Raw genomic sequence first — 17055 nt, 5'->3', positions numbered from 1 at the left:
AAGCGTAAAGCAGTTTCAATGAAGAAGAATCTGCAGTTGCCTCAAACCAAGGAGAAGATGGTGAGTGCAGATGCTGAAGTAAATATGGTCAAGGAAGCTGTGCTTCAAACTGATATGCCAACTGTAGTGAGCAGAGAGCCAACCAATGTTAGAGAAGTTCAACAGATTAAGGGGAAGACTCCCCTTTCAATAGTCCCACCAAAACCACCTAAGCAAAAGATTTTCAAGTTTGCCAGGGGCGCAAAGGGGGAACAGGACACAAAAGATTTGGGGTTCAGAGACGAGAGAGAGCTGCGAGCCGCAGCCATTGATGCAGGGGTGCCAAGTTCTGCTAGGTTGCTGCCAACTCAGACTGGAAAGATGCCAACTACAGATACCAGTGTGCCAACTGATGTGTCAGTTAGCAGCATGTTCATAGTCAAAACCACCACAGCTGGTCAGGAAGGCACCACTGCAATTGCAAGTCCCAAGGTGCCTACTCATAGAGATGCTTCAATGCCAAACACAAAAGGAGGTGATCCAACTATCAAAGTGCCGTCCCCAAGAGCTGACTTTCAGCAACCATTAACACAAGAGGAGGTGTTCGACATTATAAGTAGGTGCAAGCCTCCAAGGCCGCCAACTACTACACTATTGCGAACCAAGTCAGTGAATGATGCACCCGTGTTTGTGCCGCAAGGAGATGCCCTGGTCCTTGAACCCTTACGAAGATCAAACTCTTATCATGGTGACGGGTTCTGTGATGCACCATCTTTTGACCTCGGCATAGATGGTGATGCTCCAGCACCTGCTCCAGCAGCAGAAACAGCGGAAGCCGGTGTGATCTGCATCGATGAGTGTGAGTTGGACCCAGCAGTTGTGAATGAAGGATGTGATGCTGCTGATGCTGGCAAGGCAATAGCTCAAGAACTAGATGTTGGTTCACCAGAGAATTGCCACACCCCGATATGCGCAGAACCAGAACTTGGCACGAGCAGTTCTTCGGGACCACCTCTTGCACGAAGACAAAGGAGGGTCAGAAGGCCCGCAGCATCTCAAAGGTCTCCATTCATCGACTACAACAAGAAGAAGACTTTCAGCACCAATGAGGTAGTGAACAAGCTTTATGCTGCCCTCTTGTATTGGGTCAGGCATCACAAAGGAGCAGATGATGGAGCTACCAGGTAAACTAACTCCCCACAGCCTACATACATATCTTTTTCAGTTGCATAGGACCAGCCACTTAGTTGCACAGAAAGCATAGCATGTTGCACAGAACAGGGCTTTTAGTTGCACACTATTCTGTTTTCATTTTCATGCACATTTTTTTGCTGCTGTGACCCTTTGAGCTAACTTGTCTTTTTATTGCTTTCAAAAAAAATCAGCCCTAAGATAATCAGGTATGGTGCTTTCTACATTTCTTTAAAGGAGTTAGTTGATTCGATGAAGCCGGTTCAATGGTTGTCAAAAATTGTTATTGAGACTGGAATCTTACACATCATGGATAACTCACAGAAGGGTCAAAGAAGGTTGTTATGCCACTGAGGTTTTCTGTAAGTTTTTCCAAAACCTTCTTTTTACCCTCATCTTTGTTCTGTAGCACTTTTTTCGTTGACCATTTGAGGGAGGCCTTTCACCTACTAAGGAGTTTTGAGCCATGTTTTATAATCTCTGCAGATAAAATTACAGCAAGGGGTCCACAATGTGAATGAGATAAACAAGAAGTTTGATTACAAGAACCGTCTCGACAAGAAAGACTTGGTGAGTGTTGTGCCCACATGATCAATCTTTTTTTAGTTGGCACCCACAGCATGTCCAGTTGCACATGACACATCTGTTAGTTGGCAGATACTTGTTGCAACCTGTTTTTAACTTGACCAAGTCTTTTACTGTTTTTCTTAGCTATAGCTTGTATTTGTGTCTGAAATCGTTCACGCTTGCAGGTCATGCTGCCAGTGCTCGAGTGCGCAGATGTAACCGATAAGGACGGAGGGAGGCATTATTGGGTCTTCAGTGTCAACTTGAGGGACGAACGCTTCGAAGTTCTTGATTCAAGCAGGACGCTGGACAACAATGAGCTGATGAACACCGCCTCTACCATTGCGGGGGCAGTACGCCAGCTATGGAGGAAGCATTACCCAAAGTTCAGCATCGAGCACTTCCAGATTATTGGCATTGACGTACCGAAGCAGCTCGGCAAGTAAGACAATAAGCATTTCATTCCTTCTCAATCATATACCATCATTTTGTAGTTTTTAAATTTTTCTACATGTGCAATCTTTAGTATTTTTAAGACACAGTACTAGTCTTCAATCTGTTTTATCATTTTTATGAGTTTCTAATGGATTATCTAGCTAGTTGCAGAGTGGCGCATAAGTAGTTGCACACTGGCACGTAAGCAGTTGCACAGTGGCACATAATGAGTTGCAGTAGAACACAAGTAGTTGCACAGTAGGACATAAGCAGTTGCACAGAGTGCATTACCTTTATTTGGTTTTAATTTTATGTGACAATTTTTTTTGCCCATTTTTGCAGTAATGAGTGTGGGTTGTTCGCACTGCTTAACACCACCGAGTGGAATGGTAGCCAACTGCCCAACTACGACCCCAAGGAAGTACTCAACATCAGGAAGAAGCTGGCATATGATTGGGTCACCAGCATGCACAACACTGCCCCATGGAGGAAGTTGCTGAGATACGACAAGGAGTAGGTCAGTACTATTTTTTCTTTTTTTCTGCTCCATGGAGGAAGTTGCTGGTTTGTACAATTTTATTAAGTAGATTTTGTAGTTGCACACTACTAGTAATTGCGTTTGCAACTCAATATCATCACTTTTGTTGATACATTAGGAGCACTGGATATACAATTGTTCAACAACTAAATATTTAACCAGTTGCCAACAAAGGCACAAATAGCAACTTTTTTTACACAGTGCATGAACTAATTCAAGCAGCATAAATTAGATAAAGAGGAATCATAGATGCTGAATGTGTCCACTTGGTCCCAACATTGCTAAAAAGACATTATTATTTTCCTTTTTTGTTCCAAAGTTACAAATGAGGAAACAGAATCATAGGAGCCTCTGTGGACACACACCAGCAGTGTGCTCTGTAGATTGGCACTGGCTGCATTTGTTTTTCTTCTTTGGGTGTAGCTCCAGCGCCGATTTGTACCGTCGACTCTTTGCCCTACCCTTTGTAGTAGACCTTGGACGATCCCTGGGCACAAAATCATCAAAAGCTTGTGCAAGGGATGCAGCCTCCAACGGGGCAGTAGGACCGTCACGATCACCTGTGTAATAATCATATAAAAAGTTTAGTATTTTTGTTATTATGCAACCAGCACTGATGTTCTGTGCAACCACACAGTACATTTTGTGCAACTAACTGGTTGCTGTGTGCAAGTTAAGTTAAAAAAAACACCTGCAGTAGCACGGCCTGTCATGGTACTTGGATTGTAGTCGCCTATGGGCAGAACATGAAAAACAAGTTAGATTTTTAGCTTGATCCTCAAACTAACACAACGCACGCAACTAGGCAGCATGTTCTGTTCAACTGGGCACTATGATATGTGCAACTAAAGTCACTCACCCTAGTTTTTGTTTTGGAGTCGGTGAAGGTACTAACCTGGGTGATGAGCCCCCTGAGTGCTGCCTGTAGGTCCATTGGGAGTAGCACAAAGGGCACTGCTAGTTGGGCCTGGCGGGGGAGGAGGTCTTTGAGGGTTGGCATCACCTATAGGCAGAACAGGACAACCAAGTCAGTCGTGTTTATCTTTTTGATGCTCGAACTAACACAGCGTGCGCAACTAGGTAGCCTGTTCGGTGCAACTGAGCACCATGATGTGTGCAACTGGAGTTACAGACCTAGTTTGATGGGGAGTTGGGGGCAGGTAATTACCTGGACGATGAGCCCCCTGAGTGCTGCCTGTAGGGCCATTGGGAGGAGCACGCGGGGGAGGAGGTGGCAGAGGATGTCGTGTACAGCCAGGAGGGGGTGGAGGTCCTTGAGGGTTGACATCACCTATATCCAGAACTGGAAAAATAAGTTAGCTGTGTTATCTTGATGCTTGAACTAACACAGCGTGCGCAACTAGGCAGTATGTTCTGTCCAAGTGGCTACCATGGTGTGTGCAACTGGGCACAATGATGTGTGCAACTGAAGTTACACACCTAGTTAGATCAGGAGTTGGGGCAGGTAATTGCCTGGATGATGAGCCCCCTGATTGCTGCCTAGAGGTGGAGGAGGTCCTCGAGGGTTGCCATCATCTGATGGCCCCGTTGCAGTAGTCGGTTTTTTCTTTTTCTTGGACTTGTTCAGGTGGCCGATCTCGGTACGTGCTGCACGCATATGCTTGTATACAATAGCTTGTGCTGGATCAGAACCACTCGCAAACTTTGCTGGTTTCCGAAAATCGTATATCATGTTCCTCTCCCTTATCTGCTTCTTTGATTGAGGAGGCATTTCATCCGGTTGCTCATAACCAGTCCCTGGCGCACTAGGTACAGCAGTAGGTGTCCACCGTCTTAGCAGGTACCTTTCCGGTATGACATCAACGCCAACATGGGTGAACACCTTGAGGATGTGGCAACATAGGATGCCGTCCTTGTCCATTTTACAGCACTCACACAAATAGGAACCCTCCTCCACCCTTGCCTACACCAAGTAGTTTCGAGAACCATATTTCGCAACAAATTCCTGGTTCGGTCTGAGCTCAAACACATCAGCACCAACTTGGAATGCATTATAACGTCCAATCAGCTCAAACTCTTCTCTGAACTTGCGGTAAAGGTCTCTAGTATAGGTTTTATAAGCTTGCTTCTCTATTGGGAAGTTGGACCGCAACTCAATCTCAAGGTGTTCTGTCCTGTAATCATTGCAGCCTTCCTTGGCAAGGATGTGGTTCTGGATTTTTTTCATATTGCTTGACGAAGTTCAGCATTGAGTTGTGTGGGTTCACATATCTTTTGAGGACGGCGTTGAACCCCTCACTACGCTGTGTAGACTGAAGGAAGGGGAAGAACCTGTGTTTGAAGTAGCACGGCACCCAAGTTGACCTGTATTCGTACAACTTCTCAAAGTGTGTGTGTGTCATAGCCTCATACTTCATCATTAACCCAACCCAATTCTGCTCAAACTCGTCTATAGTGAAGCTAAAGTCAACACACTTGTTGAAATCATCAGAGAGTCCTGAATTCCGGCACAGCAATCAACCAACCTTTTCCTGAGCCTTTTTCATGATGTGCCATCGACAACAACGGTACACGGTGGTTGGAAAGATGCTCTGTATTGACTGCCTCATCGCACCATCCTGATCGGTGATGAAGTTGTCAGGAGGTTTGCCATCCATAGCCTCTAGGAATGCTCCAAAGACCAAATCAAAGCTCGATGCCAACTCCTGCCTCACAAACGCGCAACCCGGCATGAAAGATTGGCCATGTCGGTTTATTCCTATGAAGGGCGTGAACGGCATATTGTTCAAGTTGGTCATGTAGGTGGTGTCAAACGATATGCAATCGTGGTACGCCTCCGCATAAGCTTTTCGAGCTAAGCCGTCCACCCAAAATATGTTGACAACTCTGTCCTCTTCATCATATTTCACCTTATAGAAGAAGTCTGGATCGGTTTTTTGTATATCCTTGAAGTGCGCAATTGTCTCAATCAGATCACCCTCCTTTGTGTCATCTCTACGGAAACTTGTACAAAGATTTGGTATTGCCTTTGGTCCGAACGACACCATCATCTCAGATCCATAGAACTCTGCCATTACATGCATCATTCATCCTGCATAATACAAAAACAAACAGTATATCCTTTCTTTAGTTGCACAAATGGCACATCCAGCTGCACAGTAATAGGACACATGTTGGCATAGAACATAATCGCAGGAAATGGACACCTAGCTGCACCTTTTTAAAAACACTTTGCAGTTTTTGCATACAGGACATTGTGTAGTTGCACAGTAAAGACAATCTAGGTGCACAAGAAGCACCAAAAGTGATATACAAAAAGCATGGGAAGTTGGACACCAGTTGCACAGTTAAGCCATTTTAGTTGCACAGTAGTACCATAACAGTTGCACACTGGACTTCCTAGAGGGAAACTTAATTCTTCAAGGGATATAGAAAAACACCACACATGTAGTCAAGTTGCAGTTATACAAGATGCGCAGAAGCTCCTTTTCATCAGGTGAGATGCCTTGGTGGGATCTCAAGTATTTGGACAATGACGGTTTGTTCACAAGCAGATGATTGTGGTCACGAACAAAGTGCGTCACCTCCCATCGCCCACCTATCAGCTTCACCAACATTTTCGCCTTGCATTCAGTCTGCTTTATTGTCTCGCGTTTGCGCTTCTTCTTCTTCTTACTAGTACCAACCTCCTCTTCAGCAAATATTGGAGGTTCTTCTTCCATCTCCTCATCACTGTTAACAGATTTTGGATCTGGAATAGGGTCCAGGACAGGAGGAGCCTCAGCTCCTCCATCATTAGCTTTGGGCTTCTTGAACTTGTTGCAGCAAAACTGTTGTTTTATCAATTCATTGGTGCGGGCTGTCCGTCTAGAGGTGTTCATCTTGATAGAGAAACCCATCCGTAGTGCGTAGCTGTTGTAGTGATCCTTAGCAATTTGAAGGCTGTCAAACCTCATGCCAACATAGGGTTCCATAGGTTGAGAACCAGCCTCATCCTCTCCTTCTTCTACTTGCACAGCTCTGTCAACAGCCCCAGCTTCTAGCTCAGTCCTGGTTGGACCAGGAACATTTGCCTCGGTTCCTGTGTCATTAAGAGTATGGCTCTCTGACTGCAAAGACACCACTACAGGGGCACCACGGGCTGATGACTGGCCTGCCACATTGTCATGGCCCGTAGGGTTACCATCACGACTTGCCTGCGTGTAGTAAACAGATCGACCATTTTCTGTCCAATTTCCTTGTTGTATGCTGGGTTGCTGCTGATCCATATCACGAGGAAGCTCATTGAGATCTGGAGGCAACTCATTGAGATCAAGCATTTTTTTCCTTGTTCTTGGATGCTGCCACACACTCCCTGCACATGTATAAAAAGAAGAAATTGATGTCATCAATTGGTAACCACAGAAAAAGAGTGTTTCAAACAACCTAAAAACTTAGTAAATAGGCAGTTGCACACCATTTTGTGATAATCTTAGTTCCAAAAACAACATGACCGTAGCATAATCTTTTATTATAATAGTTATGAAATTTTTTGTTTGCACAAATTTGCTATGTTAGTTGCACAGTTTGCAGTAAATAACTGGCAAAAACATGACTTCTTTTTGCTACAGAGTTTTTCTGACTTTCCCCCTTTTTTGTTTTGTTGTAATGATCTGTAGGTTTCCGTTTCGCAAGGAACTCTTTTCAGATTTTTCTGCACATAATTGGATGCTACATTTGAGAAGGAAAATCCAGGTGAAAGAAGAAAGAAGAATTGGAAGACAGATTACAGTTATATGTTTTTCATCGTCGTTTATATTTCTAGTTCTGGTATATTTGAACATATTAATATGGTTTGCAATAGGTGTGGGACCAGAATATATGCGTGGGACAAGATTATATGTGTGAATATGTTAATATGGTTTGTGGCTTCATTAGCCATGGACAAAAGTTCTTGTGCTTTTCCTGTTGCACTACAGATTTCTGGTTTTCGCTAGAATAGACGTCTCAATTGCCAAGATGCATCTTTGCACTTGACCAGCATACATATCCAGTTGGACATTCAATGTTTTTAGTTGGCTAGAATAGATGTCTCAGCTGGCCAGGTTGCATTTATTTCAGTTTTTGGCCAACATGCATGTTCAGTTGGACAGTTAATGCATTCAGTTGGCTAGAATAGATGTCTCAGTTGGCGAGGATACATTTTCTCAGTTTTTTGCCAACATGCATGTTTAGTTGGCCAGAAAACATGTTTTTTATTTGCACATATACTACAGTTTTCCCAAAGTGTTCACTCACAAACATGTATTGCGAAATATACATGTTTACTTGGTCAGGATACATGTTTAGTTGGCCAGAATACATGTTTTTTAGTTGGCCAGATAACACGTGGGGTACAATGCATGTTTTAGTTTTGGCTAGCATGCATGCCGAGTTGCCAGAATATAGGTTCAGTTGGCTGGGATGCATGTTCAGTTGCACATTTATGAATTTTTCGTTGCACATATCTATTGGGCAGTCAATTTTTTGTTCATTTTGCAAACAATATACTACAAGTTGGTAGAATGCATGTTTAGTTTTTGGCTACAATGCTTTGTTGAGTTGGCTTTAATCATGTTTTAATTGTCCAGATAACTTGTTTTTAGTTGGCTTGTTTAACACATCCAGGTGGTAGAAACTTGTCTGGCATGCATCAAGTAGTTTTTGGCATGTTTAACACATCCAGCAGTAACATCAAGTAGGCTGGTATGATGTGCCAGATTCACCTCTTTTTTGAAGCAGATTCTCCATGGATCCATGGAGAAGGGGGTTTACATATGCCTATGCAGTAGAAGAAAGGGGGAAGTGAAGAGGTGCAGAGGGGGCTTACCTGCTTGATCTTACTGCCTGGTATGATTCTGACCACCCTGCCCTTTAGATCTTGAAGCAGCTCCTTCTACTTTGGGGCTCCCATGGCGGCTGTGTAGGAGGAGGAAGAAGGGTTGGGGGCGATTTCTTTTGGATCTGCTTCTGGTGTGGAGAAGAAGAAAAAGGCAGCGTGGGAGGGGCTGAGGCGTGGGGGCGTGGGTGCGAGCTGGGGACAACTGGCTATGTGGGGGCTCGATTGGTCTGTTTTGATGAGCCACTTCCTTTTCTGTTTTATGGGGACAAGGGTTTTCTTTTTCAACCGGCCGCTCGGTTGCACTAGTGGGCAGCCGGCCGCCCACTAGACACATCCCAAAACAAAACCATTGAATCCTATGATGCCAGATCGGAGTAAGACCATTTGACCATGCAAAACGTAAGGAACTGCCAAGTTTGGAAGTTCCTCCGGCTGCCGTTAGTACATTGACTCGTTTGTCGTACACGATACAGCGCGCGTGATACGTGGCTCATTCTGCGTAAAAATAAGGTGAAGAAAGAGGAGCTCCCGGTAAGAAGCCAAGCCCCTGTCCGTCCCGAGGAGAGGTCAAACAAGATTCTCCGTGTCCTCACTTCGGTAGTAATGAATTAGTACTACCACGTACTATCACTGGCACCCTCCAGCACCACAGATTCTCTCAGCCCAGTGCCTGGCCAGTGGCCACGAGTAGTTGGTGAATTGGCATCGGCAAAACTTAACAAAATCTGGCACCGATTTTTTCAGTTAAGCCCAGACTGAGATAATAATCCACCTTTGCACGGGGGTGTCCTGTGCATCCATGCAGAACACTTGTAGCTTTTTTTCGATAAAGAGAACACTTGTAGCTACTGCATCGATTCAGCATTTGTCCTTTTGTTCTTATTTCGAAAACGATTCAGCATTTCTTCCCAAACGTTTCCGACGCAGCACCTTTGGCAGCAGTAGGTAGCCTCCCTAGTACAGTTGGCTGTATATAAAGCCCCGAGAAACAGATTCACGGGGCAAGGGAGCTCTCCTAACTCCCGTTTCCCTTCCCTACCTCGGCTCAAATCACCCACGCTGCCTCAGACTCGAGCTCGAGCCCGTCGGAGAAGCTCCTCCTCGCCCACCGTCGCTCCGATCGATCCATCGTCATGTCTCCCGTGGTCGTCGACCCATCCAGGGCCTCGGCGTGCGGTCTTTGATCCGAGCGACGCCGGCACATACGATCGACGGCGCGCCTCCCCTTCACCGCAAGTAAGACTGCTGCTCCTACCTGATCTGGTGAAGCTCAAAATGTTCTGTTCTTATTAGCCGTGAACTTGGTGCTTCTAGTCGCCGCCGATCGCCGTCGCCAGAACACCAGATGCGCTTGCTTGCTAGTTCTTGCTGATACTCCATTTCCTTGTTAATACTACATAGGAGTAAATTCACAGCCGTGTAGGATAGTACGTGTAGCTCAAATATCAATCACTTGGCAATCGCATGGTGGTAAATTCACAGCCGTGAAAACACCAGCCAGATACTAGCATGAGACATGACATATTTGACTAAGATTCCCAGCACCATGGCTGCCAAAAACTCCAAAGGGCAATGTAACTTGCCGCTATTTTCACATGCAACAAAGCGAGAGACGCACCTGCACATGCAGCTCTTAAATGCCCAGTAGGAGTACAGCAGTACAAACTGAAGTAGTATGAGTAGCTAGGCCAAGCACATTACTAGTATTATTATTTCATGCAGCCGCGCAGGGAAAAGAAAACCCAAAAAGAAAAACATATGGGCGATGTGCCTCGGCAAGTGTGATGTCCTAGGAGATCTAGCCACTGCTCTGAAACGATGGCAGGGCTGCTGCACACACCCATGCACGCAGAGGAGAGGAGTCGGGAAACCTCGGCTCGGTAGCGCTGACAGGAGCTATGCGGTGATCGACCGACGGTCTGAGCGTTAAAACTCTTCTTTTCTCGTCGTCCTCTTTCGATCTTCATCTCTAGGGAATGGTCGAGTTCATGTCTAGGGATTAGGGAATGGTTGAGTTCCTGGGTGTTTGTCTTGGAGTGCTCATGCATGCTTGCGTAGACTCGCCTATTTCCTATGCCGCCAACGCCTAGCAGAATCTTTCCGTCTCTTTCATGATGGCAATAGGCCAGCGCGTATATACACGGATATACTCTACCACCGGACCATTAAGAATTCTTGAGATGATACTTTTATAACTATGCCTTCTCTCAAAGGAAATATATACAAACAGTAGTAGTATAGATGTGTGTGCGCATTGCTTTCAGACAAACCACACCCATAAAAATAGGATACCCTGAACTGAAGGAGCTTGCCAGGAGCAGGTGCCAAATATCCAGTCCATTGCTGAGATCACACGACTTTCGGATGGCAACAAAGCTATGAAATTATCGGACGGCGTAGATTTTGCCGCTTCCTTCCTAATCATGCCGCCTTTTTGGTAGATTATGCCCTAATAAACGCTAAATGGCGGAGTAATAAAATAGGAGACGTGTCCCCGTTCATGTATGTCCTACTCCCTCCGTTCTGAAGTACTTGCCGCGGGTATGGATGTATCTAGATGTATTTTAGTTCTAGATACATCCATTTCTGCGACGAGTAATTTGAAACGAAGGGAGTAGTATACACAGGATTGGAGGGTTTGATGATGGAGATGGTTTCTTTCTTTCAACACAGAAAGCTACTGACGGCTTCAAACTAGTTTCGAAATTAAAATTTCAGATAGGGGCCCGTGGACCAAAGCTATGCCAGTTTGTGCTACTAGTAGTGTATACTAAAACTAAATCATTGGCATTAAAACAATTCAGGTTGCTTTGCTTAACCACCGATGGAATGTACATTAAACATGGATGAAGCGTGCAAACTTGGTCGTGCCAATAATCATCTACTACCTGAATGCAATAATTCGGGGACAAGGACACAGCAGGGTTTTGCACTGCACCGTATTTAATTGTCGCCTGATGCGCACCACAGTGGGATTGATGGCGACCCTCATCAGTTTGGCTACATAGTACTACTGTAACACGTACTTATCATAATATCGTCTTGTAGTAATGCTTTAGGTGTACTTAGAGGTTGCTGTTACTGCTGCTTGGTTAATGATGTTTTAGGTGCTCAATCAATCATGCATGTAGAGACAAATCACAACATAGTATCAGATATTGATATTCAGATTCCTCCTGGTCCGACATGTTCCATCCAAGCCACTCAGGCACGTAGTACGGTGTACCACCTCCAGCTCAGCCTCGTCGTCCAATAATGTAACAGAGGGATGGTCTAGAGGCGAGGAAACAAAGCGTGAAAGAAGGCTAGGGCATTATTTGGAGTTGGACCCGTCTTTATCATCATCTGGTGTACTTGTCACAAACAAGGCAACCTATCCGGACCCCGTGCCTTTGAATGGCTCGTACTCGTATCGGCGCCAAGCAAGTGAACGAACGTAGCCAAAGGCCGGCAGTTACTGCGGGCCGGGCCCCCCACACGCGAAGCTGCAGGCGGGCGGGCAGTAATCGGGCAAGAGATCCATGGCGCGTACGCCGCTGATGCCTGCTACAGTTTCCGGCTGTACCCGTCCGACGTGTCTGCACAGTAGCCAGACCGGATTGCAAAGCCCCACTCCACGCACCCAACGCAGCTCCCCCCGCGCAAAAGCGAAAGCCACGTCACGCCACCACAGGGAGCGTGGGGATTCTCTTCATTTTTGAAACTCGCCAGGCAGTTTTCTGTTGCTGCTTGGCTTGATCATGGGGTTTAGGGGATTTATTAACGCCATTTGTTTTTTAACATAGTACACGCACACACGTCTTACCCCCTATGAACATGTCCGCGAAACTGAGCCAGCGTATCATGTTGAATATTAACGGGTATGCCAAACTTCCGCTTTCTATTTCGGGCGGACGCATTTACTGGCATGTGTCCATGTCCAGAGGCTTAATTTACAGCATGTGCCTGTCTACATTGCCAGTTTGCTCGCCACTGTGCAGCTCAATCGCCTTTTTATTTCGTCCCAAACACCGCTCTCGCGCAAAAAACGCCCCGTTTCAATTGCCACAAGTATTACTCTTTCGTCGTGATGCCATGACCATGTCGGCCATTTCTTTCCTCGGCTCCCGTCGCCTTGCTCACCTCTCACAATGGACAGGCGGCATGAGGCGTTGACCGGTCGGAGCGGCCGGGGGCGCTGTGCTGGCTCGATGTCGCGGCGCCACGGACGGTTCAACCACGACGGCGACCAGGGCGCTCGGCCGGCCGCGGCGCCGGCGGTGGTCGACCACGCGGACTGCACGGCGCAGTCGTGCCGGTCGTGCGTGGCGGTGTCGCTGGCGGACTGCATCGCGCTGGGCTGCTGCCCGTGCGCGGTGGTGAGCCTGCTGGGGCTGGCGCTCGTCAAGGCCCCGCTCGCCGTAGGCCGCCGCTGCGTGCAGCGGCTGCGCCGGCGGCATGGGAAGCTGCAGCACAAGAAGCGCGTGCGCGACATGGACCTCGCGGGCGGCCGCCCTGGCCCTAGCGCCGCTGGCGCCAAGTGTGCGGGCGGGGGCGGCCACCGGGAGCCTGGTCCCGGCGAGGCCGCGTCAAAAGGCGAGGACGACGTGGCGACGGCGGCGTATCAGGGCGCGGCTGCGAGCGAGGAGGAAAGGGTGTGGCTGGAGATGTACCAGGTGGGGCAGTGGGGGTTCGGCCGCTTGTCCTTCTCCGTGAACCCGCCTCCGAGGGCCGGCCGCAGCGCCGACGGCGACGGCTGCGAAAGCGACGTGTGAGATGGCCAAACCGTCCGCCCGCCCGCCGATGCTTCGCCGCTTTTCCGTACGGTCTGTCCCTGTCGCTGAGGCACGGACGGCGCGCCGGCGACAAGTCAGAATTCCGTCGTGCTGGCCGGCCGGCATTCGCATTTCTCTGGCCAAAAGCCACGGGGGAGCAGAGCACCGAGAGATACTTCCATGGCGCGCTGATTTCCAGCAGATGATCCAACGCAAATTCGTTGGGGATGATGAGGAGAAGCGGCAGCATGGTGTCCTGGTCGACTGCTTGGGAGCCTCATGGTCATGCGCCCCCGAGTAGAACACCTCAATGCACAATGGTGAGCCGGGACAGGCCTTCGGCTCCTACCTTGTCGAATGTTCATTCTTGATTTCTTCTGTGTCCATGGGTTTGGGGAGCTCGATTTGTACTTATGAATTGTACATAATTTGTGCCTTCGAGGTCTCTAGATTTCTCCCTTCAGCAATCCCCTCCCTGTATATATTTCCGGGAAAAATTAACAGTTCTGGTTCGTATCACCGTGAAATGTGGTTGTTATGGCAAGGCAACATTTGACAAAATCAGTTCCATTGAAGTTTCAAAATAAAATCAGTTCCATTCCATTGACCTGCTGCTTAGGAAATGAGCGCCTGCGTGCAGTAGATTTAGTGTTCAGAGACTTGCGCTGGACTATGTTCAGAGACTTTTTTGTTTCTTTTTGAAAAGGGGAGTACCCCGGCATTATGTTCAGAGACTAGTGCTATGGCTTTAATCATGTAGGGAAACCAGGTATTACCTGTGTTTCGTCGTTTCCTCAGCTAGAGTACGAAGGTAAATGAATAATAATTTGTTTTGTATGTTCTTTTGAGAACACACAAATGACTTGCGTATTACTCCGAATGAAGGGGTATAATGCAAGACTGGTTATCCCCAATGGAAAACATTCGATAGGGCGGTGACCCGGTAAGACGTAATTCTGTCTTATTTGAAACTTCTTTATACGGGCTTGGAACAAAAACGAGCAATAGGCCTTTTTTACAGACGTGCCAATTGATGGCCCGCAAAAAAGAAAACGTCTTTTGCTAGAAAGAATGTGTTTTCAAAGGAAGCAGTGTTTGACAACATGCTTTGCAGGGGGCGCATCCTCGGGCAATAGGTTTCAATCTTCAGTTCTCACCCTTTTTTTGAGCAAAGATAGCTTGGCTTTATTGACCTTAACAATGTGTACAGGAGTAACGATTGGATCATGAGGTGTGCCCAAGCATAGATGTCTCCATTGAGGGAGAGAAACACCAAATCTAGCTATATTTTGAGTTTCAAAATTGGAAACTCGAGGTTCAAAAGAGAAATTACATGACGTAAATACTCCAACAGTTTCTAAATCTCTTTCATAATGCCGCCATAATTTCCTCCAACGGCTTGGTGAATGTGATTGACGACCTGTTTGCAGTCCGAAGCTACCTGAATATGTTGCATCCCTAGGTCGTGTGCCAATGAAAGCACTTACCTGCAAGCAAGGGACTCCAATGTGGAGGGATCTACCAGACCCTGGATGACTAGTAAAGAAGAACCCAACCAGGAGCCATCTCGATCACAACATATGGCAGCAGCAGTGCCCACATTGTGATCAAATGAAACACCCGCGTCCACATTTATCTTAACATGTCCTCCCGCTCGTGGAATTCATCGCCCCCTAACTTGAGCTGGTGGAGCGCATGATATCACATGTGTCTCAGGGGGCACGTTGAGCTGGTCTAACTCAAAGATGAACTTTGTGACATAGGTGTAGCATACAGACTATGATCAATCCCCTCGTGTATAAGTTTCCTTCGTGCATACCAAAGTGCCCGTAGAGTGAAAGACATTCGAATTCTCGCTAACTCGTCAGATTTAAAATCATGGAGAAAAACCAGCTTCTCACTAACGGTTCCGTCATGGCGATCATATGTTACAATAGGTCATAGTCTACCAATGCCCAGACGCGGCCATAGTGCATTCTAGTAGGTTGTGTCTCCAAGAATCATGCGCTCCACATATAAAGCACTCGTCATGGTGTGACATTTTTCTCTGCTTTCGGACGTCCTCAGTTGGGAGCGTGTTCTTTGCTAACCTCCAAAGGAAAACTTTAATTTTCGCTGGCACCACAACATGCCAAAGTGTAGACCTGGGTTTTTCATTTTCAGTATTATTTGATAAACCAGCCCGCTCTTCCAGCCACTCTTCTCGCCGCTTCTTAATGGCAAAAAACCAAGCGAACGAAAAAAATCCCATTCTTTTCAAAGTTCCATGACCAGAAGTTGTCCAGAGCCCGCGTGCAAATAGGAATTTGAAGAATAGCAGTTGCATCAAAAGGTAGAAATAACTGTTCAATTAACTGTGAACTCCATCTTGCATTTTTCCTTGATCCAATAGTTTCGACACCAACTGTGGCGGCTAAGAATTAAACATACGATGTGCCATGTATTCTCTCTTCTTGGGAGCCAATTCATGTTCAATATCTGCATACTAGAGCCCATTCTAATCTGCCTAATTAGGCCCATTTTCAAAGTGTCAGGCCCCTCCAACATCGATCGCTAAATTTGAGAAACATGGCTACCAAGTTCAGCAGAGAGAAAGTTAGTGTTGGGGTAATACACCGCTTTTAATATCCTAGCACTCAACGAATCTGGGTTTTGTAATATTCTCCATGCTTGCCTAGCCAAGAGAGCTAAATTGAGAATTTTAGAGTCTCGAAAACCCAAGCCTCCCATATATTTCGACATACTCACTGTATCCCAAGAAACCCAGTATGGTTTTGAAGGAAATATGCCCTAGAGACAATAATAAAGTTGTCATATATATTTCCTTATATCATGATAAATGTTTATTATTCATGCTAGAATTGTATTAACCAAAAACTTAGTACATGTGTGAATACATAGACAAACAGAGTATCCCTAGTAAGCCTCTACTTGACTAGCTCGTTAATCAAAGATGGTTAAGTTTCCTGACCATAGACATGTGTTGTCATTTGATGAACGGGATCACATCATTAGAAAATGATGTGATGGACAAGATCCATCCATTAGCTTAGCATAATGATCGTTTAGTTTTATTGCTATTGCTTTCTTCATGACTTATACATGTTCCTCTGACTATGAGATTATGCAACTCCCGAATACCGAAGGAACACCTTGTGTGCTATCAAACATCACAACGTAACTGGGTGATTATAAAGATGCTTTACAGGTGTCTCCGATGGTGTTTGTTGAGTTGGCATAGATCGAGATTAGGATTTGTCACTCCGTGTATCGGAGAGGTATCTCTGGGCCCTCTCGATAATGCTCATCACTATAAGCCTTGCAAGCAATGTGACTAATGAGTTAGTTGCGGGATGATACATTACGGAACGAGTAAAGAGACTTGCTAGTAACGAGATTGAACTAGGTATGATGATACCGATGATCGAATCTCGGGCAAGTAACATACCGATGACAAAGGGAACAACGTATGTTTTTATGCGGTTTGACCGATAAAGATCTTCATAGAATATGTAGGAGCCAATATGAGCATCCAGGTTCCGCTATTGGTTATTGAGCGAAGATGTGTCTCGGTCATGTCTACATAGTTCTCGAACCCGTAGGGTCCGCACACTTAATGTTCGATGACGATTTGTATTATGAGTTATGTGATTTGATGACCGAAGTTTGTTTGAAGTCCTGGATGAGATCATGGACATGACGAGGAGTCTTGAAATGGTCGAGACATAAATATTGATATATTGGACGATGTTATTCGAACACCGGATGAG

At 46.2% G+C, this 17055-nt stretch overlaps 4 protein-coding genes across 4 annotated transcripts; 1 reads left to right on the top strand and 3 right to left on the bottom strand.

The window, feature by feature from the left end:
- Positions 1-3049: 3049 nt before the first annotated feature.
- Positions 3050-4592, bottom strand: LOC125546864 (uncharacterized). Its single transcript, XM_087515442.1, has 5 exons — positions 4184-4592; positions 3879-4001; positions 3606-3713; positions 3402-3443; positions 3050-3270 (listed from the first exon to the last, which is right to left on the bottom strand). Exons 1-5 carry the CDS (start codon positions 4590-4592, stop codon positions 3050-3052), a joined length of 903 nt encoding a protein of 300 aa, XP_087371568.1.
- Positions 4593-4634: 42 nt separating this feature from the next.
- On the bottom strand, positions 4635-5745 carry LOC147980026 (protein FAR1-RELATED SEQUENCE 5-like). The gene is made up of 2 exons (XM_087515441.1): positions 5197-5745; positions 4635-4883 (listed from the first exon to the last, which is right to left on the bottom strand). The coding sequence occupies exons 1-2, from the start codon at positions 5743-5745 to the stop codon at positions 4635-4637; spliced, it is 798 nt and encodes a 265-aa protein (XP_087371567.1).
- A 131-nt stretch (positions 5746-5876) lies between these two features.
- On the bottom strand, positions 5877-8720 carry LOC147980025 (uncharacterized). The gene is made up of 2 exons (XM_087516813.1): positions 8520-8720; positions 5877-7025 (listed from the first exon to the last, which is right to left on the bottom strand). Exon 2 carries the CDS (start codon positions 6988-6990, stop codon positions 6091-6093), a length of 900 nt encoding a protein of 299 aa, XP_087372939.1. The 5' UTR covers positions 6991-7025; positions 8520-8720; the 3' UTR covers positions 5877-6090.
- A 788-nt stretch (positions 8721-9508) lies between these two features.
- LOC125546866 (uncharacterized) lies at positions 9509-13892 on the top strand. Its single transcript, XM_087547326.1, has 2 exons — positions 9509-9767; positions 12670-13892. The coding sequence occupies exon 2, from the start codon at positions 12722-12724 to the stop codon at positions 13283-13285; it is 564 nt and encodes a 187-aa protein (XP_087403452.1). The 5' UTR covers positions 9509-9767; positions 12670-12721; the 3' UTR covers positions 13286-13892.
- The last annotated feature ends 3163 nt before the right edge of the window (positions 13893-17055 follow it).

This window comes from Triticum urartu, chromosome 3A (genome assembly GCF_056163025.1).
Source record: "Triticum urartu cultivar PI428250 chromosome 3A, HENAU_Tu73, whole genome shotgun sequence".
Classification (NCBI taxonomy): Eukaryota; Viridiplantae; Streptophyta; class Magnoliopsida; order Poales; family Poaceae; genus Triticum; species Triticum urartu.
Note: the sequence above shows the minus strand (reverse complement) of the source record. Positions and strands in the feature narration are given on the sequence as shown.

What these genes read in the sequence shown, in the direction of transcription:
- LOC125546864 (XM_087515442.1), bottom strand. Translation starts at nt 4,592, where the DNA reads ATGGACAAGGACGGCATCCTATGTTGCCACATCCTCAAGGTGTTCACC. An exon ending in TCAGGGGGCTCATCGTCCAG is followed by an intron (nt 3,714 to 3,878) that starts GTAATTACCTGC and finishes TTCTGCCTATAG; the next exon opens with GTGATGCCAACCCTCAAAGA. An exon ending in TCAGGGGGCTCATCACCCAG is followed by an intron (nt 3,444 to 3,605) that starts GTTAGTACCTTC and finishes TTCTGCCCATAG; the next exon opens with GCGACTACAATCCAAGTACC.
- LOC147980026 (XM_087515441.1), bottom strand. Translation starts at nt 5,745, where the DNA reads ATGGCAGAGTTCTATGGATCTGAGATGATGGTGTCGTTCGGACCAAAG. An exon ending in TGAAAAAGGCTCAGGAAAAG is followed by an intron (nt 4,884 to 5,196) that starts GTTGGTTGATTG and finishes AAAAAAATCCAG; the next exon opens with AACCACATCCTTGCCAAGGA.
- LOC147980025 (XM_087516813.1), bottom strand. Translation starts at nt 6,990, where the DNA reads ATGCTTGATCTCAATGAGTTGCCTCCAGATCTCAATGAGCTTCCTCGT.
- LOC125546866 (XM_087547326.1), top strand. Translation starts at nt 12,722, where the DNA reads ATGTCGCGGCGCCACGGACGGTTCAACCACGACGGCGACCAGGGCGCT.